This window comes from Brachycentrus maculatus, unplaced genomic scaffold, assembly GCF_059751285.1.
Source record: "Brachycentrus maculatus isolate JH-2025_06_01 unplaced genomic scaffold, ASM5975128v1 h1tg000061l, whole genome shotgun sequence".
Classification (NCBI taxonomy): domain Eukaryota; kingdom Metazoa; phylum Arthropoda; class Insecta; order Trichoptera; family Brachycentridae; genus Brachycentrus; species Brachycentrus maculatus.
The window spans coordinates 2,832,019-2,858,310 of NW_028280815.1; the positions used below are offsets into that span (position 1 = coordinate 2,832,019).

A 26,292-nucleotide genomic window follows, 5' to 3' on the forward strand; every position below is an offset into this window, starting at 1 on the left:
AAAGAAGTCAATCAATGGTAATATGGAAGGAATAATGAATTTACGAGGTTTATGAACATTCATTGGAAGGTGTTATTAGTTATCACTTTAAACCCTGTGTTACATTCACTTTTCTACCCATAATTGACAACCACATTACTTTTTTGACATCTCGATATAGATGAAAAAGAATATAGAAGTCTTGGTATTTACAGGGTTTATAACCTTTCATAGGCGGTTAAGTGATTACTTTTTAAACCTGCAACATTCACCATTCTACTCATGATTGATAACCAAATTAATATTTTTTTTGGAACTCCTAGATATATGATCAATCTCATGACACAGTACATATGTGTTCACGAAAGCCATCAATGTTGCTTATCACATTACTCATAATCTGTGAGTCCCATACTACCAATTAAATAGACTTTTTCATCTATATTGAGATGTAAACAAAAATTTCGACATAAATAACTCTAAAGAAGAGAGAATATAAGATTTTTTTAAATGAAATTTGTACTCACTCAAAATATCTTAAATATAATAAAGAAATTGCACCTTTTCTCGGTTAGATAATGTCGGTTTTGTCGTTATAATATTTCAGCGACAAGACACGCGTTATTAGATTTTCAAGAGTTTAATGCATGGCTGGATTATTTACATAAAGTACCTAATGCGTTGTTTTTCCTGCTGCAGGCGTGGATTAAAAACTCTGTACGCCACTGCATACATTGTATGTATTTCGCAACTGTGTGAGGCTAGGAAAGTGTCAAAAAGTTTTTAGTTAGCAGTGCTCCAAGATAACCTTTCACCTAATACACTAGTTTGAAACACGTGACAGTATTATTCCATGTTCCAAATGTTCGATAACTCTATTTACCAAAATATCATTCGAAACTATTACCAAATTGTTCCTAAACAACTAATTTCAGACCACTGTAATATTAAAAATGGTCCTTCGAGCTAGATATAAAGTCTAACCACTTCTATCAGGTTCGAAGGACCATTTTATAATTTAAAAAAAGGTTTTTTTTTGTACTATCTGTAGTTGTATTTACACAATATTTTCTTGAAGAAAAAATAATGTATTGGTTTAAATAAAAAAATATTCACGAAAATAAGTTCCTTATATACTATGTATGATATAAAAATATATAAAAAATAGCAAAAACACTTACTCCCCAGATACAGTTTTGTTTGCAGAAACTCACTCCCGGGCAGGTTAATTTTACAACAATATTGAAAGTTTTTCTATATTATTGTTGAAAAATGCTGAATTAAATTACCCCACATTTTTAGAGATTTTTTATTGATATATCGAAATAGTTATCGATGTGGTAATACGATTTATAGGAAAAAGAATGACATGCAAAAAGCAAACTTTCTGCTGTAATTACAAATCCCAATATTTGCATTTTAAATATTAAATTTTACACTCAGCTTTCAAAATATAAGTGAAACGGTTATTAATCTTAGTTAAAATGGTGAATATTATACAGTTTATTAAGTGATTATTTAAACCTGATAATGAAATGTGTAAATATCAAGACATTTGTCTTTCCATTTCAATAACCTTTTCATGTATACTGAGGTAAAAAATCAGTATTTCAGTGATTTTTCACGGGTTCTCGTACTTCTCGTACTCGTATAGGTACACGAGGTAAAAATAAAGTGGAGAGAAGAAACCATTCCATATATTTTGTTCCATTAAAACAGATGCTCTGAAATATGATATTATTCGGAGCTTAGAAATTAATATAGACTTTTCACAACTTTATTTTCGTTCTTCAAAAAATGTACACCTTTTTATATTCGCTTTGGATAATGGACGCTTTAATCATTATGTCGGAAAGTGGGTGTAAAACAATATGTCACACGAAGAATAATATTTGTTTAGGTTTAAAAAGGGAAGAATTACGTCGTTAAAATTTCAGGCGCTAATGTATTATCCGCTAAAAGACTTCGTATAAAATGACTGTCATTTTTAATAGTAATCAAGGCTTGAGTTATGAGCGTGAATTAGTTATTTCAACCGAGGAGATAACGTAGTAATATAAAATTAACTTAACAAATTTTACAACTTCTTATTTATCTTCTTAGATGTATTTACCGTACAGGATGGACCAGTTGTCAAAGGAATGAAGGGAACAGAAAGAGAGCAATTTTAATAAAATATGCTGTTTTTTTTGCTTCTTTTGTAAATATTTCAGAACAAGTACCGTAGAACTTTGATGTGTTACTTGAGCTCAGTACAAAAAAATATTTAGATCGTGGTATCGATCGGAGTATCGTGACAATAAGTGTCACCTGTCAGGGAAACAATGAATCTTGTCGATACGTTCATTATTGTACACCAATTACAGATTTAAAATAAATTTTACTGGCCTCAAGTAACACATCAAAGTTCAAGTATTCAATTTATACCATATTAAATGTTATAATCAAATACTGATTTTCGAGTCGTGTGATGATGTGAAACGTGTTTCGTTTAAAGTGTTTCATTTTCATTCGTTTGAAAATGTCATAACAAGGCGAAACAACTCTCTATTTTTAACAATAAAATACAATTCAGTATACTCAAAAAACGATTGATTTTAACATTTAATATACAAATTAAAATGTTGTTTTACAAATTAAACGCCAAATCTATAAGTAAGCATCCAAATGATACTTTAGAATACGGATACTACGAGTATGAGATGTTTCTGAATATTAACAGATTTTTTTATAAGCAGAATACCCAAAACTAATTTGAAATTAGTTCAAATTGTTGTGTTTGAAATTCAAACAAAACATGTCGTCGTAGAAGCGTGACACATTTCAATTTTTCATATTATTTTATGACGTCTCAACAAAGATGAAGAAGAATATGGAAGTCTGGACATTTACGGGGCTTGCGATCGTCATAGGTTGGTTTAAGTGATCATTTTACCCGCGTGTAACATTCATCAATTCTACCCATGATTGACAACCACACTACTCAAACTCTTGGAACTTGTATATATATGTATATATTCGAAATATTGTTCTGGAATCACTAGAATTTTATTAATTGATTCGGCAGTCACTTCGTGGTAAAATCTATCCATTTTTAATAAATGTTTTACTTAGTAAATACCTCTATTTCTGAAATAGTGGAATTGTGAAATAGTGGGATGGTGAAATATGGTGAATTCACTAGAATTTCACTAGAGACATCTATTGGTGATTTAGCCCCGTAAATGCCCAGTCTTCCATATCCTTCTTCATCTTTGTTGAGATGTCAAAAAATAATACGAAAAATAACTCCTTTAATTGGTGATAATCCAGATTTGGACACACTCAAAATGTTGCATTTAAATTTTATCTAAGCCATTCTTAATGTCCCGTCTGCTGCAGATGTTCGCGCGCCATGTTGGCCAACCGCATATCCTACTGGCTGGGAACCACCGGCCCGTCGTACACCGTGGACAGCGCCTGCTCCAGCTCCATGTACGCCCTCGAGCACGCCTACAGAGCCATCAGAGACGGCCACTGCGAAGCCGCCATCGTGGGCGGATCCAATCTCTGCCTTCATCCCTACGTATCCCTGCAGTTCTCCAGGTAACATTACTCGTGGACGTTTCTATAATACCCACGATAACATGACTGGGTATTTTTCATTTATCATAAAACTTAAGTGATGTTGGATTATTAAAAAAACCGATAAATCACAATCAGGTATACCAAATTGGACATATCGTAGTTATACAGGAGAAAGTGACCTAGTGCATTTTTTACGAAAACGTGATCATTGACCATTTGATATCTTACTAGCTTAATATTGTCCTGAAAAAAATCCATAAGGATTTTAAACATGGGAGCACAATATACTGACTTGTTAAAAATGACCAACTGCATTGATGTTTATTTTCTTGCTTAGCAAAAGTGACTTTGATGGCCCTCCTGAACATTTTATGTTTTGTTAGTTGGTCACTTTCTCCTGTACGACTACGATATAGTAAATCCCCTTACAACGTTGACATAGGTACCCCTTTTTATCTTACGGAATTGTATAGGGGTCAATGTTTTTTTACATTTTGACTAGCGAAAATGACTGCAATGAGTCATTAAAAAAATACAATTAAAAATAGTAACTTCCCTATAACGCCCTACCTATTTCAGCGTTATAGGGGGGTTTGTTGTTCAAGAAACGAAACGATTACTTTTTATATACGATTTACATATAATATGAAAGAGCGAGTCTTGTTATATACCTGATTCCTTGTTTATTTTTGTGGAAACTGGACAACACATTGAGTTCAATTCAGAGGAACTATCATTAAAATGCTCCCATATACACTTCACAAGGATCCATAACACCTTTTCGTTTCAATTTTCTCACCAATGTCAGATCAGAATTAGGATAAATAGTTAGTTTATGTTTAGGTTGGGAGTTTTGTCTCCGGAAGGCCGCTGCCGCAGTTTCGACAAGAGCGCTAGTGGCTACGCCCGATCCGAGGCCATCGTCGTCATCTACCTGCAGAAAGCCAAAGATGCCCGTCGCGTGTACGCCCAGGTGCTCCACGCCAAGACCAACTGCGACGGGTACAAGGAACAGGGCATCACCTACCCTGCTGGAAATGTACAGAAGATGTTGCTGAGAGAGTTCTACGAAGAGTGCGAAGTGAAACCTACCGACTTGGAATTCGTCGAAGCCCATGGAACAGGTATAACATCAAATCATTTTGTCTTTCCCAATTGTCAAAGTAATTCCACACATATTTATTAGAGAATCATTCGTTCTATAGGCACAAGAGTAGGTGATCCAGAAGAGTTGATGGCTTTGGATGAAATCTTCTGTACTGGAAGAAGTGAACCTCTTCTGATTGGTGCAGTGAAGTCCAACTTAGGACACAGTGAACCCGCTTCAGGATTGTGCTCTATTGCAAAGGTATATAATTTTGAATTTTTTCGTTCACATTTATCTTTCTTATTATCTTCTTCCTGGCTACATCCCAACTTATCGTCTTTGCAGACTGCAGGGGTCAGCTATCCTCATCCTCAGGTTGTGGGTCCTTCTGTTATGGACAATGTCACCTAGGGTTCTTGTATCTTCGAACCATGTTCTCTCTTTGCAGCATCCGTGAATTTTTGTCTTCCTCTAAATATCGTAGTCATACAGGAGAAAGTGACCAAGTGCATTTTTTAGAAAAACGTTATCATTGACTATTTGATATCTTACTAGCTTAATATTGTCCGGAAAAAAATCCCAAAGGATTTTAAACTTGGAAGTAAAATATATTGACTTGTTAAAAATGACTAATTGCATCGATGTTTATTTTCTTGCCAAGCAAAAGTGACTTGAATGGCCCTCCTGAACATTTTACGTTTTGTTAGTTGGTCACTGTCTCCTGTACGACTACGATATCTTTACCTTTCTAATTATGTTTTCGTCAATTTCATTGACTCTATTATTTATATTTTGAATTGTTTAGATGTGCATAGCCTACGACACGGGGTTCTTGCCTCCGAACCTGCACTACGAGAGCCCTCGCGAGGGAGTGGCAGCCCTGGCGGAGGGACGCATGACGGTAGTCACGGAGAAGTTGCCATGGAACAAGGGCATGGCTGGAATCAACAGCTTCGGCTTCGGAGGAGCTAATGCTCACGTCCTTTTGAAGAAATTCGCCAAGGAAAAGGTAAGTGGTCTTTACGCACTCACTTGAAAATCCCGCGATTTTGTTTTAATCAATTGTATAAACGTCTTCATTCATCAAAAACCTTTTTAGTAACTGAGGCTATTGAATTAACAAAGGTTAATTATGCGCACAAATTAACATTTGTTTACTAAAAGTACACGACGATATGGCTTCCAGAAACATGTCCTATATACTAATCCTCTTCTTCTTCATGGGCCTCTTCCCCTTCTTTCCGTTTCCTCCGGTCGGTAACTACCCCCACACCAACTACATATGTCGTCTGACCATCTCTTTTGGGGTCTTCCGACACCTCTTTTGTTCTACCAATGTCTTCATCGTAATTTTTTTAATATTATTTTTTTAATAAATATAACTACGTAATCGATAGCGAGCAAGTGGTGTGATGTATTTAATAAATATTGTAAAATTGGTGTCCGCTCATTTTTGTTTAGGTAAACGAGGGCCAGCCTGACGACAACTTACCTCGTCTGGTGTGTGTATCGGGAAGAACAGAGTCTGCGGTGAACAGGATCCTGGACGACTTGGAGTCCAGAAAGGTTGATTCTGAACAAATCACTCTTCTTCATGGAATACACGATTATGACGTTTCTGGGCACGTGTTCCGAGGATTTACTCTTCTCAGTAAGTTGGATTCACAAACAACAAATCTATAATCACAAACCACGATATATGTAATATCGGAATTCATGATTTACCTTCAAAAACGTGTGATCCACGCAATCGTATTTAAGAACCTTCAATCAAATATATTTATAAAAATGTCAGTACTTATACACTAATTGCCGATTTTATATCCACTCACCGAGATTTTAGTCTGCCGGTTTCGAGATGTACCCGTTTCTTCTTCAGGACAATCACGAATACACCAGCATGCAAACACTACACGTCACCACCGTAATACTATTTATGTAGTGTGTACTTACAACTTAAAAAAATATTAATCACATGCGCTATTAGTCAACCAAATGTGACTAAAAAACGCATGTGATTAATATTTTGTGTAGTTTTTAGTGTAGTTGTGTTTTTTCAGGTAAGCCTAAGAGCACAAATTGCGTAGGTTTACCTAAAAATAGTATTGAATCAAAATTTTAGTGGTTTACAGTAATTTTTTGACATCTCAACATAGAGTTCAAATTCGAAACCTAGTGCTTGCATTCACAAAATATTAATCACATGTGTTTTTAGTCGACCGAGTGTGAATAAAAAACGCACGTGATTAATGTTTTGTGTAGTTTCAAGTGTAATTAGTAATTGTCCTGATGAAGAAAAGGATACGTCTCGAACATTTTTGGAAAAAAAAATCGCATCACTAACCACAAAGTTATGTTTTAAATATTATCAATAAAATATTTTTAATTTGGTTTATTTTTATCTCTACAAGGACCCCACTCCGACGTCCTGAGGGTCGCGAGAGAGGCTCAGTACTTCCCTGGGGTCAAGAGACCCATATGGTTTGTGTTCAGCGGAATGGGTTCCCAGTGGGCCGGTATGGGAACGCACCTCATGAAGATCCCGATTTTCGCTGCAGCTATTGACAGGTAAAGATCATTGTGGCTTTGCTCTAGAATGTCGAAATCCATTTTCAATTAAAATTAACCAAATTTACTGATCCAGCTTTTACTAAAACTGCGTCAAGATGGGTTTTAATTGACACATGTTGATTTTAGTTATTTAACCAATGAATCTCGCTTAATTTTAGATAATCAAATGTAAATTATCAATAATTTTCTGTGAGTAATAAGTTTTTTTTGTCCGCTTCCGTAGTGTAATGGTCAGCACGCTCGGCTACCGTACTGGAGGTCCCGGGTTCGATTCCCAGGGGGGGTCAAATAAATATAAATGATTTTTTCACTCTTATCTTTATTCAATATTACCTTGGACTGGCACCTGAAGCGGAGGGCTGATCACCTTTCCTTCATGTGTTAACGATCAAGATAACACTGTTTATATGATGCAGTGCCCTATGCACCATTGGGGTGCGGATAAGGGTTTGAATGAAATGAAAAAAAAATGGTTTTTATATCCGCATGCAGGGTGTTAACTTTCGACGTGTAGTGATATAAAATTAATAATGACAGATTCTATAAATCAAATAGAATAAAGAAGAGTCATCTCAAATAGGTCCTGTTGTATTTTTCCACAGATGTCACAAAGCCTTGAAACCCAAAGGAGTTGACATAGTGAGGATTATCACAGACCCCGACCCTAAGATTTATGACAACATTCTTCATTCATTCGTGGGTATTGCCGCCGTCCAAATTGGATTGTGCGACATACTCAAGGCGATTGGGATCGAACCTGATTTCATCATTGGTAAGTTCTTTATCTCGTTAAAATAGAGACATGGAGAGGGTCACATAAATTAGGCCTGTGCATCTCTAAGGCTCTGTGTTTACCCCCCTCCACCCCGATAACAACTTGACTCCCCTTTATGTGTTTTTTCAGATGAGCCTAAGAGCACAAATTGCGTAGCTTTACCTAAAAATAGTATTGAATTTTTTTTTGTGGTGTACAATCATTTTTTTGACATCTCAACATAGAGTTCAAATTCGAAATCTAGTGTTTGCATTCACTTCTTCTTCAAACCCTTATCCGCACCCCAATGGTGCATAGGACACTGCATCATATAAACGCAGTGTTATCTTGATCTCTAATACATGAAGGAAAGGTGATCAACCCTCCGCTTCAGGTACCAGTCCAGGGTAATATTTAATAAATATTAGAGTGAAAAATCACTTATATTTATTTGTCCCCCCCCCTGGGAATCGAACCCGGGACCTCCAGAACGGTAGCCGAGCGCGCTGACCATTGCACTACGGGAGCGGACTGCATTCACTAGAATTTCACTAAAGACATCTATGGTGAGATAAGAGAAGCTCTATGTTAAGCAAAAACTCTTTCATTTGTATGTGAGGTCCGAACCCTGAATTATATTCTCATACTCGAAAAACGCTAGAAAATATCCTTTTATTTTTTTTATTATGGCTTACAATTTTACCAGTTAATTTATTTACATTTAGAGTTTTTTCAAATACTTGTGTTTTCAAATACTTGTGTTTTCAAATACTTGTTTTTTTCAAACACAAATCTGGATTATCTCCAATTAAGAGTTATTTTTACATTATTTTTTTGACATCTCAACATAGAGTAAAAGATATATATAAAAATAACTCCTAATTGGAGATTATCCAGATTTGTGAAAAAATTTTTAGACACACTCAAAATGTTGTAGAACAAAACAGTTTCTTTACAAAATTTTGAGTGTGTCCAAATACTTGTTCACAAAATCTGGATTATCTCCAATTACAGGAGTTATTTTCATATTATTTTTTAACATCTCATCAAAGATGAAGAAGAATATGGAAGTCTGTAAACCAGCCTATGACGGTCGTCAGCCCCGTAAATGCCCAGACTTCCATATTCTTCTTCATCTTTGATGAGATGTTAAAAAATAATACAAAAAAGTTTCTTTTAAAAACATATTTTGTTATTCATATTTTGTATCATAATTATCCCATCGTACTTTCATACCTTCATTCATCGATACTTTATTAAGTAACTATAAGAGAGAACTATAGTTCTCCGAGTTCATCGATTATATGTTGTCAACAGGTCACAGTGTCGGAGAACTGGGTTGTGCTTACGCTGATGGCTGCTTCACTCCTGAACAGATGATTTTATCAGCTTACTCCAGAGGTCTTGCTAGCATTGAGACCCCATTCATCAAGGGTTCCATGGCAGCCGTTGGACTGGGATATCAACAGGTCAGTTTAACGTTTTGAGGAGAGAAAATAGAGAATCCCTTCATTTCAACTGATGACTACGAAGTACGAACTGTGACATCCATTTCTATCCTCATTAATTTTCTCAGACCAAGATTAAACCTCTGTCAAATGTTCTCCATATACTCTTTATACTGACAGGTGCCATGGCGTAGTTGGGCAGACGCTCGACCGCGAAACTGCCGCGGATTTGATTCCCACCGATCGCAAAATAATTTCATGACAGATTTATTTTCAATTGGTCTGGGTTTTTGTGATGTGTTTTTCAAATGTACCTTCCCTATCCTTACTACCCTATCTACAGAAAAGTCTGTTAAAGTTGGGGCTTAAAAGTAAAGCCTAAAAAACAAGAAGAGACTTTTTTACCTTTTTTCTTTTTAAAACAAGTAAAAACTTCTAACTTGGCAATTATTGTTCATTATTCAGCACATTCTTTTTGCCCGTTACTTTTCTTAGGATTTTGGTCTGATACTTAATATTTTCTATCCCAGAAGTCTTATTTAGAAAAACAAATATATATCTGGCTAAAAATGTAATCGTGAATACTTCTACTGGTGCCAATTTATATCCAAGCACAAGAGTTCAGTCTCTTTTTTTTGGAGAGGCACAGCACAAACTAAAATTATAAGTTTGCCATAAGTTTGTATAAATGTATAGAAATTGTATTAAAAAATGTAACTACGTATATTAAGTCAGTAAAACCGGACTGTGACTCAGTAGTGAATGTATTTGACTCATAAAGCAAAAACAAACAAAAATACATATCGGGAGTTCAAATAATTTTCCACTACACTGCCAAATAACTTGGTGGTGTATTTTTTTATTCTGAATTTCGCAAAAACGTCAGTGTTTTGATCAAAATGCACTATTCCAGGTGAAAGACTTCTGCCCGCCTGACATCGAAGTGGCTTGCCACAATGGTCCAGACTCGTGCACCATCTCGGGACCCGCTGACTCCATGAAGGGCTTTGTGGCCCAGCTACAGTCGAAGGGGGTCTTCGCAAAGGAAGTTCCGTGCTCCAATATCGCTTACCACTCCAGATATATTGCGGAAGCTGGTGAGTGTTTTCTTACAAAGTAAAATGTACATAATTCTGTTTAACAACATTTTGAGTGTGTCCAAATACTTGTTCACAAATCTGGATTATCTCCAATAGGAGTTATTTATCATATTATTTTTTGAAATCTCAATATAGAAGAAGAGAATATATTTCTGCTCAATAAAACAGCTTCTTCGTCTCACCAATAGATGTCACTAGTGAAAATTCTAGTGATTCTTGTACAATGTTTCAAAATTGGATCATATATATAGAACTTCCAAGAATTTGAGTAGTGTGGTTGTTAATCGTGGATAGAATTGGTGAATGTTACACTGTGTAAAGTGATCACTTAAACCAGCGTATGACGGTCGTAAACCCCGTAAATGCTTAGTCATCCATATTCTTCAACATCTTTGTTGAGATGTCGAAAAATAATTTATTTCTGTTTGTTAAAAAAAATCAAGTTATCGAACATTTGCTTTGGAAACAATATTTCTTATCGAAACCTAAACACAGGTGATGAGAAATACGATAGGAATGGAAGTCAGATCACTAGAATAGGGATTAATCAAGAAGAGAAAAATAGAAGCAAAGAGGAATATTGATGACTTCATGTTATTGATATCCGAGATGAAAATAAAGGTTACACGTTGATTGAATGTCGACAAGAGAGATCAAACCCAAAATACCTTTTTGACACCACCAGATTTTAACACTCTCCTTAACAATCATCGTTTACTTTGTGTAATACCACTTGAAAGAAAAAGAGATTTTATTTACTTGGTTTTCACAATTCAAAAGATAAAGGTTCCTACCTTGTTTAACATCTCGGTAGTGTAAAGGCAAAGGGGTATATCTGCCTCAGACCAAATTTTGCAGGAGAGCAAAAACAAATAACTTATTTGTTACATGTATTTTTATATGTACATATCTTAATAAAAATAACTATGTATTGCAACTACAGCTATATCTTTTTGCCAGATTATGGAATACACTATTTTAGACATTTTGTGAAACAAACTTAGAAAATGACAATTTTGACAGATATACGTCTTTGCCATTACACTACCGATCTATGCTGTTTACATACAGTCTGTGGGTCGAACCTGAGCGCCGAATCTATGTAGATAGGTAAAGTGTATTTTTTATTTAAGTTTTACTTCGTAATTACCACTATTTGAATCAACTATTGTAGAATTGGTGGTATTTTGTAAGTAAAACTTAAATTAAATACGGAAAGATTTTATTACAAAGTGACTGCCGCATAATGAGGTAAAGTGTAGTTAAATTTAGCTTTTCTTCCGTTTCTTCTTATTAGAAACTAGTAAACAGTCCAAAATATCATGAATGATCGTTTATTTTGTTAAAATCTTTTTTCACTTAATAGGTATAGCGTTCAGAATCGACCTACTAGGTTATTTTTTCTAATATAGAACATGATTTCTAAAATTCAATATTTTAAACGATGAGAAATATAATTTTGTAAACTTTATAAAACACGTTTATTATCTACAATTTTCAGACAGAAAAATCTTTTTGTTTGAAGTGGAATTGTTTATTAGATTCTTGACGATTACAAAATAAGAAACTTTCGAGATGAGGTCAAAGAAAAACTTTTCCTTTTAAGAAAGACTTACGAGTTCAAAGTCAAAATTAAACACTCGAAAATAAGTTTTCTTTAATAAATTGATAGCCTTCAGAAATATATGTTCTAGGTTTATAAATAATTAATTTAGAAAATCGTCAGAAAACAGTGGGGAGGGTGAGGTAACGTAATTATCCAGAAATGCGGCGAAGGACTCGAAACATAATTAAATAACTCCGAGGATCAGTGCTAGGTCCATCCATTATTTCGCACGACCGGAGCAGGCGAGGGGCGCTAATCGATAGCACTTTATAGGCAAATAGGGGATGGAGTTTGTGTAACGAGTGAAGGTTGCGTGGAGACTAAATTAGGAGATTCGTTTCGTGTAAGCGGATCGCGGTGATAGGACACATTAATTAAACTACCAAACATGGTGATACAAAATCCCACAATAAGGATATCTAATGTGTGTATTTTTAGAAATACACCAATAACGATTTAAAGGTATGATAAACATGTATTTTAGGTAAAAATTCAAGCTTTCCATTAATTATTTTTTTTTATTTTTATATAGTACACAAAACAAAATAACGCTGGTGTATACATATATCTCAAGTTTAGGTGTGTACGTTACGTACCCACGTACTATAAGTATATAGGGGATGTTCTATCAGTAGAGCCAATCTCAAATATACAAAAATAACAAGCCAAAAATCAAAAGGTTTTGAACCCTAATCTCCAGACAGGAAATTTATTTTCCACGCCACTGGACCACAAAGCAGAGGAAAATGTGTAAACAACTTTTGAGTCTTGGATGAAGGAAGAATGTGATAAGTTCGAAAAATAATATTGGGCGGTGGCTATTTTTACTCGGATTGAATAACGGATTTAACCAACCCTTTTTTATTTACTTTTATAAATAAATATAAAAGGAATAATTTGACTATCGTTATATGTATAAAAAAAAGCAAAAATATTACTAACATTTTTTGCGAAATTCGATGTGACATCTTGTGTGACTTTTAGGAAGGAAATATGTATGTATTTTCTTCAGGATTTGTATGTGAAATTATTTGTCAACTATAAACACATACTAGAATTATACCTCAAACATTATTAAAATATTTTTGTAATTACTTATCAGTTTGACTAGTTTCTTCATATATTTTAGGAATCACCAAACGTCCTGAAATCGAGCAACACTGTTTATCATGTTCCTACTTAGCCTTCAAATTCACAAGTTTAATGCCTCATTTGTTTATAAACCATATTTTGACAATTTTATAATTTTTGTAAGAATATAAATACTGAAAATATCCCTTTTTCGCTCTGATTTTAACAGTCTCTCAAATTTAATAATTTCTGATGTTGTGTCTCGAGTTTAAGTTAAGGAGTACAACGCTATATGCATCGACTCACAAAGCATTGTTCGTGAACTTTAATCTCCAAGTGAGATTACTCATTGAGTATTTTATACCGTAGCGCTATCATTAATTCTAGAAGCACTTGCTCTATTTCTAATATTAGATGTTTTTTTCCATTATTAAAACTTTTTGTGCTGGAAAATAGGCGGAAAACGATGAAATAAACTTACAGATAAATTAATATTACTTATTTGAATAGAATTCAATTAAAATTGTATTTAATATTAATTTAAGTTTTTCAATGAATTACTTTTCCTGATATTCTTATATCCATGACGTTTATTTAGACATTCTTCTTGCTTTTTTATAAAGGTTCAAAAACAATGTAATATGATTACTGAGAATAGACACCTTTTTATATAGCGGCACAAATATATTTTGATTTTATAAAATTTAATAGAAGAATAAATAAATATAATTTGATCGTGTAATGAAGGATAACGAGAAAATCATTTGAAAGTACCTTTGTAAAAGTATGTGTGAATGAGAAAAGAGCCAAGAAAAACTTAGCACGACCAACATATTCAAAGCCTTTTCTGCTGTAGACAAGATAAAGTGAAAATATGAGGTTAACCAGCTTTTGGGCAAAGTGATATGATTATTTTATGCGGACAAAATCAACGCTGGGTAAGAAAGTTTGAGACCCTTTGACGAGAACAAGATTTCTTGGCGTTTTTTTATATAATTTATTCTTTGCAATGAAATTACCATACTTTTTTAAAGAAAAATTGTACGAACGAGTCTTATATATATACCAGTATTGGTTGAAGAAAAATCTCTTATTCCTTATTTATCTCGATACAAAGTATTTAGTCAATTATCAAAATTTAAATCTTCTTCTTTCTTCTAATCCTTATCCTGACGTAATGGTGCATAGGGTACTGCACCTTATTGACGCAGTGCTATCTTGATCGTTACTTACGTTAAGGCAAGGTTATTAGCCTTCCGCTTAAGGTACCAGTCCAGGGCAATATTTAATAAATATTAGATTGAAAAATCACTGATATTTATTTGACCCTCCCTTGGGAATCGAACCCGGGACCTCCAGTACGGTAGCCGAACTTGCTGACCGGACAAAATCAACCTTCTTTAACTTCAGTAAATATACTTATCCGCTATTTCCTTATTCGTGTGCTCCACATACCTAAAACATATTAACATATCGCTCACTGCTTTCAACAACGTCATATATCAAAAAACTTGATTTTTCAGGAGATCGTTTTAAAAGTTTAAAAATATAATGAAATGTATTAAAAATAAATATCAACCCACTTATTGAACTTTTTACTGTGCAATAAATCTTTTTAGGTAAAACCTGATTTTTTTTCTCCATTTAAAAAATATTTAGTATATTTAAACAAATAATTAAACAATACCTTTTCTTCAAAATGCAGAAACAACACTTTCTGCCCTGTAGCGGGTAAATATTAAGTTAAAAATATGCCGCTTTTGCCGGGATATAGTAAATTTTCATGGCATTCCGCAAACATGCACAACTGAAAATTTACGATTTTTGATATATGACGTTGTTGAAAGGAGTGAGCGATATGCTTATCTGAACTATGGATTCATTTCATATCACCGTTTTTCTGCTCATTCGTCGAATTGTTTTTGTAAATGATCTGTTTCCGTCAGGTCCTACTCTGCTGAAGTATCTGCGCCAGGTGATTCCCCAACCCAAGGCCAGAAGCAGTCGGTGGGTGTCTTCTTCCGTTCCTCAGCATCTCTGGGGAGAGGAAGCTGCCAAACTGTCATCGGCGGAATACCACACTAACAATCTCCTGGTTAGTTCATTTAAAAAATAAAACGTGTCGTACATCATCAATAAAGGTACAGATACAGGGTCAGATACTAAATATGAAGGAATAGCTTTCTATACCTTTGTATAGGAGAACAGTGGACCAGAGTTAGAGAAGTAGAAGGATGACGACAGAATTATTTTTAAGTACCTGTAAAATATGTGTAACTTAGCATGACTAAAAAAAAATCTTAAAACTGCTAGAAAAGTTGTAGTCAAATTAGCAGAAACCAGGTTTTTAACTTGGTCAAAAGCTGTTTTTAAGCACAAAATTCAATTAAATCACTGTGTTACTTGAAACACAGTGATATTATTGAATTTTGTGCCTAAAAAATTAGGACTGGACTGAGACCAGACGTCCGACCTCTACGGTAATCGGTCTGTTTCTAGCGCTTCTGAACTTGACTTGAATCTAATGGTTCATGGAGTACCGGGTCAAAGTGGCCCCTGCTCCTTCATGGCGTCTGAAAAAACACAGTTATACAAAAAAATTATTAAATAAGTTTCAATATTAACGATCGATTTTTTATTATTTTAATAAAATAAGAAAAAATCAATCGAGTCCATTGATTTTTAAGCGAAAAATTTAATAATTCAAGTGTCTAATAAAATCAATATTTTGATAGATTTTTATAGCTGTTTAACATTTATATTTTACTTAAATTTATTGCCCCGTGAAAAAAGTCTCTAACAACTATCTGATCACAAGAGGTGCAATTTAGTAGTACTAAATATTTTGTTTTCAACCTTTTATTTAAATCCATGAATCCACGTTTGTTAATGAATATTTATACAAAGTTTAATTTAAATAACAAAAAATTTAAATAAAATCTTCCAGTTTAGTTTGGTTAGCAATTGATAAATAATGCACAGCTTCCAAACCCCCATTGTGTCAGGTTGTATTCTGTTCATGAAAACATGATTACTTTGGTGTTTTAAACAACGTAGTTTTTGTATGATAAAAACCCTCTTTTAAATCAATTTTGTTATAACGAATAATATTTAAAATGTTTCTTTCGTTGTTGCGTAGAGTCCAGTGCTGTTCGAGGAAACATCTCGTCTTATCCCTGGGAATGCAATCACCATTGAAATCGCTCCCCACGGACTGCTGCAAGCCATCTTGCGCAGGTCCCTGAAGAAGGAATGCACCAACGTGGCCCTCACTAAGAGAGGTCATCTCGACAACACGGAGTTCCTGCTGACATCGCTCGGAAAGTAAGTGCATTTGGTGTTTACAACTTTTTTATTATTGCGCAAAACATCCTTAGAATCCCACTTACCTACCTCATTTAAGACCAGATCAAGGATATTTAAACAAAACCATATTTCATATAATTATTTTGTGGATTGTATTGTTTACTTATTTTTTTTTAAAACAGATACGTGTAACATTAGCTCTTGAATATGTTGCAAGCATATACATATCTCTTTCTCTACATCCGTCTATTATTAACTGAACATCAAGTAAATTTAAATTGTATCTTCTTAAATATCATAGAAAACTTATCACTTTTAAATAAAAAACGCTTGTATTAAATGAATATTTAAAAGAAAAAAAATATCATTTAAAAAATGAACCGAATTTTTGTGTTTTCGATAGTGTTTATATTACATTTTTCGATTCCTGATCCACATTTGATTAAAAATATCATTTTATTCTCTCGATGGCAATCATTTAATGTAATAAAAATGGCAGTTAACAGCCGGCGCCATGAGCTGACTGTAAAATTACAGGACGAGGATGCGTTTGAAAGAAATTCGCTAGTTTTGAAATCGATTAGTTAAAATGTTTTAAGAATTGGCCAATCATACTGTTACAAGCAATACTTTCTTGACTAGACTTGAGTGAGATTACTAATATTAGGATTTATTTTAAATTTGATAAAACCTACTAGCAACAAGTCAATCAAATAATCTATGACTTAACGAATTCATAGATTTTATTACATTTGTATTTTAAACTTGTCTGCGATTATTTTTAACAACGAAAATAAGTTTACAAAAACTTCAAACCTTGTTTTATCACTCGTCTTATTGTACCTTCATTTTTTAAATCTAAGAATAGTTATCGCGCTTGTTTGACATTCTCAGCTAATTAAACGTTACATTTTTATCTTATACTGAAAAGAAAACGAAAAAAGTTTCAAATTATATCTATTTTTAGAGCTAATAATAAAACTTGAAAACAAATGATTGAATGATAGCAAAAAGAGCATGTTGTTCCAAATTTCTTCTAATAAGACATTAATAATTTATGACATTAACCTTGACGATACTGTGTTGCGTTAACAAATATTTTAAATACATGGGGTACAAGGGGGTTTTTTAAAAAAATAATAGATTAACCCGGGGGTATTTATGAGGGTAGAATTCAGGGGGTGGGGATAGGCCTATATGGGTATTTATGGTCTTTAGGCAATTGTCCCCTCCGAATAAACGACTTCCGGTTTGCTTAATTTATAAACGATTAACAAGTGTGATTGATGATTTTCATTTTCCCTAATCGGAAACTTAACAAAGTGATTAATTAAAGGTCCGGTTGAAAGTTAAATTACAATATGAACTTTGTTAAACAAACTTTGCCAGTGATCCGATCAGGAGACAAACAGTTTAAACTATTCTCCAGTCTCATTCGACATAAGTAGACAAACCCCTTTAATTATAATCGTTTTCAACATTTTGGGTGTGTCCAAATACTTGTTCACAAATCTGAACTATCAACGCTTTCCTAAGCGGTGAGAGTTCGAATTTGAGATTTTTGACATAAATGCTGTAAATAAATTAACTGGTCAAGTTATAAGCAAATAAATTTAAAATCATGTTTCCAAACGGACCAATTCATGTTATGTGTTTACAAGGTCCGAATCCTGGATTAAATTCACAAATTATAATAGTATAATTTGTGAATTTAATCCAGGATTCGGACCTTGCTAACAAATAAAAAGAGACTCGGCTTAATAAAAGCTTTCTCTATTCCAACACAGATGGCTGTTGTGAACTCAAATGTACTGTGTCGTGAGTTTGATCAATTTCCAAAAATGTGAGAAGTGTGGGTGTTAATCATGGGGAGAATTGGTGAATGTTACACGATGTAACTTAACCAAGTCTATGACGGTTGTGAGCCCTGTAAATGCCCAAACTTCCATATTCTTCTTCATCTTTGTTGAGATGTCAAAAATGTTTGATTGTTTTTCCCAAATTTTTAATTATTTTCGTATATTTTATATGGATCATACAATTTTTTGAAAAAAAAAATATCTTAAGAAGAGATTAAAAAATAACCTTTTTAAGAATACGTTTTAAAAAAACAAAAATACAAAGTATTCATTTATAGTAAATTTATAGTAAAATTATATTATCAATAATAATATAATTTTAAATAAATAAAATAAATCTTAAAATTAGGTTCAGTTAAATTTCAATAAAATTTATCAATATTTCGTCATTATTTAAAAAAATTCATGTTGGTTTCTATAAAAACAAAAAAGTAAGTAAGTAAAAATCGCAGCCATTTTATCTCTATTCAAACGTACGAGTACTCTGAAATATGGTATTAAAAGGAAACAGATGAACGATATCGGGATTTTTCACTTTAAATTTTGTAAAATTATCCCTTTGTCCTGTGCGGCTGTTTAAGGACGAGGACTCCACAATAAATTCGTTAGCAGGCGTCAAAGGGCTGCACATTACGGCGGGGGGGGGAGTGCTGGGGGGGGCGCTCAATTTGCTTTTCTTTATTTATTAATACAAAACCGACCCTTTTAACATACCATATGTATCCGATAAGACTCCAACTGAGAAACGTACAACGTAAAAGTGGAAAATGTGCTTTACTTTTCGCTAAACACGTTTTAGCTAGTTTATAAATATATTATGTGGCCGGTTTTAGAATTAGAAAATAAACAGTGTTTTATTTTATTTATTCCAAATCTTGAAGGGAATGTATTGCACATAACCCTAATTTTCATATGGCGTATGTGTGTCTCGTAACCATTCTTTAATGTTCTCTGTGTTCTGCAAAAGTGCATAGGGCACTGTATCTTATAGAAGGAGCGTTTTCTTGATCATTAATTACATTAAGAATTATTGTTGGTTGGAAGATATTGCTTTTTAGCAATAAGCCCGCCAATGTACCTGCTTATTTATTTTCTGTACATGAAGTTTAAATAAATAATTTAAGCCATATGATCAGTCATGCGCTTCAGGTACCAGCCTACAATGATATACTGCCTACAGCCTATAGGGTGTTTTTTTTAGAGGTTTAGTTTTTAAACTGGCAACATTGTTTTTACAGACTGTCAATTTGACAGTTGACAGTTGATTTGTAGTCGGTACGTTTTGCCATTTCACCATGAATAGACTGAATGATCGTTATACGACAGAGCTGTGGTTTCAACAAGATGGCGCAACATGCCGCATGACGGGTGCCACCATCAATTTAACACTGCGTTTATATGATCCAGTGCCCCATGCACCATTGAGTGCGGATGAAGGTTTGAATGAAAATGAAATTTTCAATATAAATTCGTTGACATACATAGTCCTCTTATATCTATGGTAGGTATATTTAATATTATATAGGAACATATTTACTGTTTTTCCAAATTATCAATAAATATGGTACCCACAAGGGAATTTCCTCAACTGAAAACTGAGTTCACTTTCTCTGAGCCAGTATTGTTGTATGTATGAGTTTTTTTTCTTCATAAAATTAATTCATTATTACAAGGCCTTTTTTTAAATAAAGAAGGTCCCGGAACTCACTTCATGTCAAGCTTTTTGTAAAAAAAAATACTTCATTACAATACCATATTTTATCATTTTGATAAATTATATAAATATAGATTGTAATAATGCAAGCGCAAACATTGTTTCATGGAAAAAAGAGCCCTGTTTATTAGCATTATAGCAACTCTTTCATGTTGTCGAACCGTGGCAGACTTGATGTTGCTCACCAAGATCTTCCAACAAAATTGATTCCCTTGATCTAGTGTCCCGTATTAATTTTAGGGTACCCCAAAGACGTACGCGTTCTACTCACCTTCTTCATGTACCAAAGTGCGAAACAGTCTTCTTACAAAATACCACCCTAAACAGAATCATGGACACTTACAACAAGACATTTAATGACATTGATATTTTTGGAAAAAACATAGCTACAATTAAAAAAGATGTTAGTAGAAAGTTGTCACGCTCTATTTACTCTCCACCAATAATCTAGTTAGGTTATGGGGGGGGGTGAACCACTCTCATTAATTCCTGTCCTTTCCTTCTGCTTCCTACAAAATCATACCATACCCTTACCCTTTTACTCCCTTCCTCACACACATACACACACACACACCCACTCTTTATTTTATTTTTTATATAGTGATGATTTTGATTATTATTGTTATTAAAACATAAATGTAGAATTGTGTGATTGGCTTTCTTTTTTTATGAATGTAACTATTTTTTATTATATACTTTTACTAAATGTAAAGCTGTACAATTCCCAAAAAAATCAAATAAAAAAATTGAATAAAATTATTTCCCTTCCAGATTGTACGAGGTGGGACTGAATCCGCAGCTTGCCAACTTATATCCGAAGGTGCAGTTCCCCGTGTCCAACGGGACCCCCATGCTGTCCCATCTAGTGGAATGGGAGCACAGCGAAGATTGGTAATCATTTTGTACAACTCGCCATGACTACCTTATAATAGAAAGAAGTTAATGTTAATAAATACAAACACCCTAATAGAGTTTGTACCTTCATCAAAAAATTGTTGTTGCATTTATTACAAACCCAATGCCTTTTGAAAAAAAAATAGATTTTTCTGTTTTTGTCAAAGTTTGGTAAAATGTTTAATCAAAATCTGATTCCGCAGCTTCACATTTTAGCCAATGCTTTTGATAGTATAGATTTATTTAATAAATTGTCATCCACCTTGGAGTCCTGTACTTTCTCAGCAGTTCTTCTCCATGTTATAATGGATAAATTTAAATGTTGTGTTTCACTCTCTCTCGCTGCTTAGATAATAGTAAGCACCGGTGACGTGTATTTACCGGTGCTTACTATTTGTTATTTTATTATTTTATGTTTAAGACTTTTTGTTTTTCTGTTAGTGTATTCATTAGTGTATTTTTAAATAAGATACTGTATATATGTATTATGTTAAAGGCTTTAGCCGTTTAATAAATAAATGAAATTATGAAAGGTGTGTTGAGATGGTTTGGACACGTCAAACGAATGAGAGAGGAAAGAATGGTAAAACAAATTTATGAGACGAACGTAGTTAGAAAAAGGAGAAGAGGAAGACCGAGAAAAACTTGGCACGATCAGGTATGCCAAATACTCGAAAGTGGTCAGTTTAGGAGTCAAAATAATCGGCGGGTATGTGTGAGGAGATGCATGAATGTGGAAGAAGTAAAGAATGTTTGCAAATACAGATTTGTGCTGCATTCTATTCTCTCTGCCTACCCCTGCAAGGAAGCGGCGTGATGGTTAGTTAGTTAGTTGGTTAAATGTTTCAAATGATTTCAATATCTGCCAGGTACGTAACATCCTACAGAACTCAGGAGAAGATCAAGTCTGGAGAAAGGACTGTAAGAACAACAATTGCCGATGAAGACATGGAGTATATGGCTGGTCACGTTATCGATGGTAAGTCCCGTAGAAATCACTTTATAACGGATGTATCGGCTGTTTCTTGAACCTTTTGTTGTTTATATTGAAAGCTGTCCCACCGTATTCCCAGATCTGATACATAATCATCTAGGCTTCCTGACAGACCTTTTTACTGTGAATTTACATTCAAAAGCTTTCAATATCCCTGTCACTGCCAATCTAAATAAATACAAGTTTGTAAATCCACCACCAAATTTTCTAGAAGTACCCTGGTGTAGGCAGTGAAAGGGATTAGTATTTAGTTAGTACGGTTAGTCAGCTAGATCCTATTCTGACTCGACGTTGGACGGTACACAGTGCCTCCACAACAGCAGCACAGCAGACAGACACAGAACAGTGCAAGACATTTACAGAAAATGCAGAAAATGTTTTGTTTGTTTTATTTGCGTGTGGCTCCAGCTTCTCCTTCCCGAAGGTCACTACCAAAACCTTTGAGCCGACTTGGACCCCGAGAGGTTTTGGTCAGTATGCCAAGTCATTATAACATAACACTCTCCTTATCATTCATCATTCACTTTATGTAATATCATTTTAAAGTGGTATTACACAAAGTGAACGATGAAGGAGAGTGTTGTATTACCATATCACAAAGTTAACAATGCTTTTAATATACAAAATACATTATAACATATTAGAAAATGATCATCTCGACTTGCCGATGTTCTTTCAGGACGAAACTTGTACCCCGCTACTGGGTACCTGGTCCTGGTGTGGGAGACCCTGGCTATGATGATGGGAGAGATGTACACGGAGGTGTCGGTGGTCTTCGAGAACGTTCGCTTCCAGAGAGCTACCAACATTCCCAAGGAGGGCAACCTCGAGTTCATCATCATGATCCAGAAAGGCAGTGGAAACTTTGAGGTTCGTGGGTCATTGTTCTGCAGACACTAACATGGTTGAAACAACAATTACTTAGTCATAGTTAGAATTTAAATTCCCAAAGAAAAACCCATGTAGACATGACTATCTTTTTATCATTTCATTTCTCCTTAGGATTAAGAGAATTTCCCAATCTATTACATATATCCCATTCTGTTATTAAACCAATATAAAAATATAGAGATTACAGACAGGCGCCGGCGCCGTGGCGAAGTTGAGTAGACGCTTGACTTAGAATCTGGCGTCGCAGGTTTGATTCCCGCCAAGTGCTAAATAAATTCGAGAAATATTTATTGTCAATTTGTCTTGATGTTCATGATGTATTTTTCACATTTACCTTCCCTATCCATATTATCCTACCTGCAGATAAGCATCTAAAAGTAGAAACTTTGCGGGTTATTCCTTTAACAAAAATATTATAAATCATGGTTACTTGTATAAAAAGTGTTCTTCGAAATAAATATTCGTATCTAAAATAAATTCCTTAAAATAAATTTCTAAAACGGCACTGAATAAAGATGATGCGTTCATTGAATAAGTATAAACTGTGTGAAAGTCAGAAAAATGGAAAAATATACCTTTAAAATTAAATTCAATTTCTAATATTTTCATTCCAGATTGTAGAAGGTGGAACAGCTATAGTAACTGGTAAAATCACTGCTAAAAAAGATGTGTCACAGGAATATTTCCCGATGCCGGATCCCGAAGAAGAAGCTGGAGAGTACGTCAGAGAAATGAACAACAGAGACGTATACAAAGAGCTCAGGCTTCGTGGCTATAACTACACGTAAGAAGATGTGAACAATTTCTACAACACAAACAGAAAACTGAAGGATTTATCTCACGAGCTTATTTTCTCGTTTCAGTGGTTTGTTCCGCGGAATTCACAGTGCCAATATTAACGGAACTCGGGGCCATCTCAATTGGATCAACAACTGGGTTACTTTCATGGACACGTTGATGCAAATGAAAATCCTCACATTCGACAGCAGAGGACTCTTCGTTCCGACAAGAATCGAGAAACTCTCCATTGATTCCACTAAACATTACGCTATCCTCTCAGCCGTTCCAGACAGCGAAGTCAAAACTATTCCGGTGACTTTGTACAACGATACTGATATCATAAGGTATAAAATTATTTGAACACTTACATGTTTAAAGAGCGTATTATTACTTTCAACTTGCATTTTTCAACATTCATTTCAGATCTGGCGGAGTTGAAGTCAGGGGACTAAATGCCACTGCTATCGCAAAGAGAAATCCTCTCGGTATTCCAGTATTAGAAAAACATGAATTTGTACCATTCTTCCCTAAGTTCGACATGAAGGCGAGTTCATCAATTATAAAGATATAAATCCAAAAAAATACCACAGAAATATTGTTTATAATTGCGTATCATATTTTTTGCAGCTTGAAGATATTATCAGGTCAAACGTTCAACTGGCTCTCGAAAATGTGCAAGGCTCAAAAGTTAAAGTATTGGAAGTGTTGGATTATGAAACTAGCGCCGGAAGCACTCCACTGGCTCCTATGATTCAATGTTCCCTCGGAGATACGCCCCTTATCCAGGCTGAAGTCGTAGTCCTTACCGATGACAAGAGTCTCAATCTCGGGCCAGAAATAACAGTGGAATCCAAAAAGATGACTTCGGAAACTAACGCACTCATACTCGTCGCATCGGGGCTTCTGGAAAGAGAAGATGTAAGCATACAACTAATCGCCAAATATAGATGACAAAAACAAAAATTTACTGATAACCATATTTATCTTCATATTATTTTCTCTATTCCGCAGATTCTTCAACAAGCTCTCGGATGCTTGAAAGAGAAAGGATTCATCATGAGTCGCGAGAAGCTTACCGTCGACGTGGAACCCCTCACAAACGGCCTAGACGTAATAGGGGCAGCTAAAACTGGACAAGAGATGATTGTTTTGTTAAGAAAAAGAGCCAGTGCCAAACCTGCTAAATTTATCAACATTGTCTCTACTGATAGCAAGTTTACGTGGGTAGAAAATGTCAAGGCGATATTAAAAGATGCTGGCAAGGTGGTGCTTGTTGCGCAACAAGAACCTCTCAACGGAATTCTCGGTTTGGTCAACTGCCTGAGAAGGGAGCCGGGTGGTGAGATTGTCAGTTGTATCGATATCGTTGACGATAATGCCCCGGAGTTTAATCCTGACGTTCCGCTATATGAAGAACAACTTGACAAGGATCTGGCTGTGAATGTATTAAAGAATGTAAGTTTTTACAAATTTTTATTAATATATAACAAAACGCACCTTGAATTTTCAGTTATCATCTTATACCATTTGATTCGACAGGGTCAATGGGGTTCCTATCGTCATTTGCTAGTTGGGGAGATCCAGTCCGTACCTTCGGAGCACGCTTTCGTAAATGTCACAATACGTGGAGACCTTTCCAGTCTTAAGTGGATTGAAGGTCCTCTTGTCAAAGGATGCAGCAAAGAACTCGTTAATGTAAGTATATTCTCCTTTTTATTGATTGTCTTCTTGTAATAATGGACATTTCTCCCGGTCCTGGGCTAAGGCACTTGTTAAAAATGATCACGTTACTCTTTCTATATGGTCCTCTTGTGGCTTTGGCAAGCATATATATGTGGATGTTAAATAATGGATCTTTCCCCTGTTGACACGTATTATATCTAAATAAACAATTCATCAAACAATTGTTTAAATACTGTATATAAAACATAATATAATACTTACATTTGAACTCCATTCAACTCGGCATTTAGGTGGTTTCATGGGTTTAACATAAGGACCAATATTTTTTTAGATATACAATTCGGCTCTCAACTTCCGTGATGTCATGACAGCAACAGGCAAAATCTCCGTGGAAACTGTAGCACGTGGACGTCTGGCCCAGGAATGTGTGCAAGGATTAGAATATTCCGGAAGGACGGAGAGGTATAATCATATTTTAAAACCGCATCTAAATTGTTTGAGACAAAAAAAAATATTTTTCTGTTATGATAAAACAAGAATTTCAGTTCAATCCTCTATTTATTCAATGCTAACGACTTCTGTTTAAAGAGAGAAATCGAATCGGGTTGTAGTCCTGTGGAAAAAACTACAAGACCGTAATCTAATTCAAAATAATTAGTAATTATTGGTAATGTTTAATTTCATCAATTTTATGTTAGCTTTTTTCCATTTTACAACTTATATTTTTTAAAGTACTTACATCTTATTATAACTTTGACCGGTTTCCAAGTAAATAGCTATTTCTGCAAAAATAAAAAATAAAATAACATGCTAATACAATATGTATTGTAGAAGTAATAAATAGGACCATCTCCATAGTGCGCAACAGTTTTTTTTCACCAAGTCAATTTGACATTGACCTATCTTTTATCGATATTTCGATATCGAAATAGTTTATTTATTTATTCATTCATTTGTTGTTTGTTTATCAAACGTAATGGTCATTTTA

At 34.4% G+C, this 26,292-nt stretch overlaps 1 protein-coding gene across 1 annotated transcript in view; it reads left to right on the forward strand.

The window, feature by feature from the left end:
- FASN3 (Fatty acid synthase 3) overlaps window positions 1-26,292 on the forward strand; it is a 50,684-nt gene that overhangs the window by 14,397 nt on the left and 9,995 nt on the right. Inside the window, exons 5-25 of the mRNA XM_088256451.1 lie at window positions 3,361-3,564; window positions 4,390-4,670; window positions 4,752-4,894; window positions 5,439-5,642; window positions 6,095-6,284; window positions 7,045-7,201; window positions 7,807-7,976; window positions 9,276-9,427; window positions 10,320-10,503; window positions 15,130-15,278; window positions 16,323-16,507; window positions 20,834-20,953; window positions 21,826-21,935; window positions 22,630-22,820; window positions 23,456-23,625; window positions 23,705-23,965; window positions 24,045-24,165; window positions 24,249-24,539; window positions 24,633-25,076; window positions 25,161-25,316; window positions 25,636-25,766. Coding sequence (XP_088112577.1) covers window positions 3,361-3,564; window positions 4,390-4,670; window positions 4,752-4,894; window positions 5,439-5,642; window positions 6,095-6,284; window positions 7,045-7,201; window positions 7,807-7,976; window positions 9,276-9,427; window positions 10,320-10,503; window positions 15,130-15,278; window positions 16,323-16,507; window positions 20,834-20,953; window positions 21,826-21,935; window positions 22,630-22,820; window positions 23,456-23,625; window positions 23,705-23,965; window positions 24,045-24,165; window positions 24,249-24,539; window positions 24,633-25,076; window positions 25,161-25,316; window positions 25,636-25,766 — 4,014 coding nt within the window. The remainder of the gene's footprint in view (window positions 1-3,360; window positions 3,565-4,389; window positions 4,671-4,751; window positions 4,895-5,438; window positions 5,643-6,094; window positions 6,285-7,044; window positions 7,202-7,806; window positions 7,977-9,275; window positions 9,428-10,319; window positions 10,504-15,129; window positions 15,279-16,322; window positions 16,508-20,833; window positions 20,954-21,825; window positions 21,936-22,629; window positions 22,821-23,455; window positions 23,626-23,704; window positions 23,966-24,044; window positions 24,166-24,248; window positions 24,540-24,632; window positions 25,077-25,160; window positions 25,317-25,635; window positions 25,767-26,292) is intronic.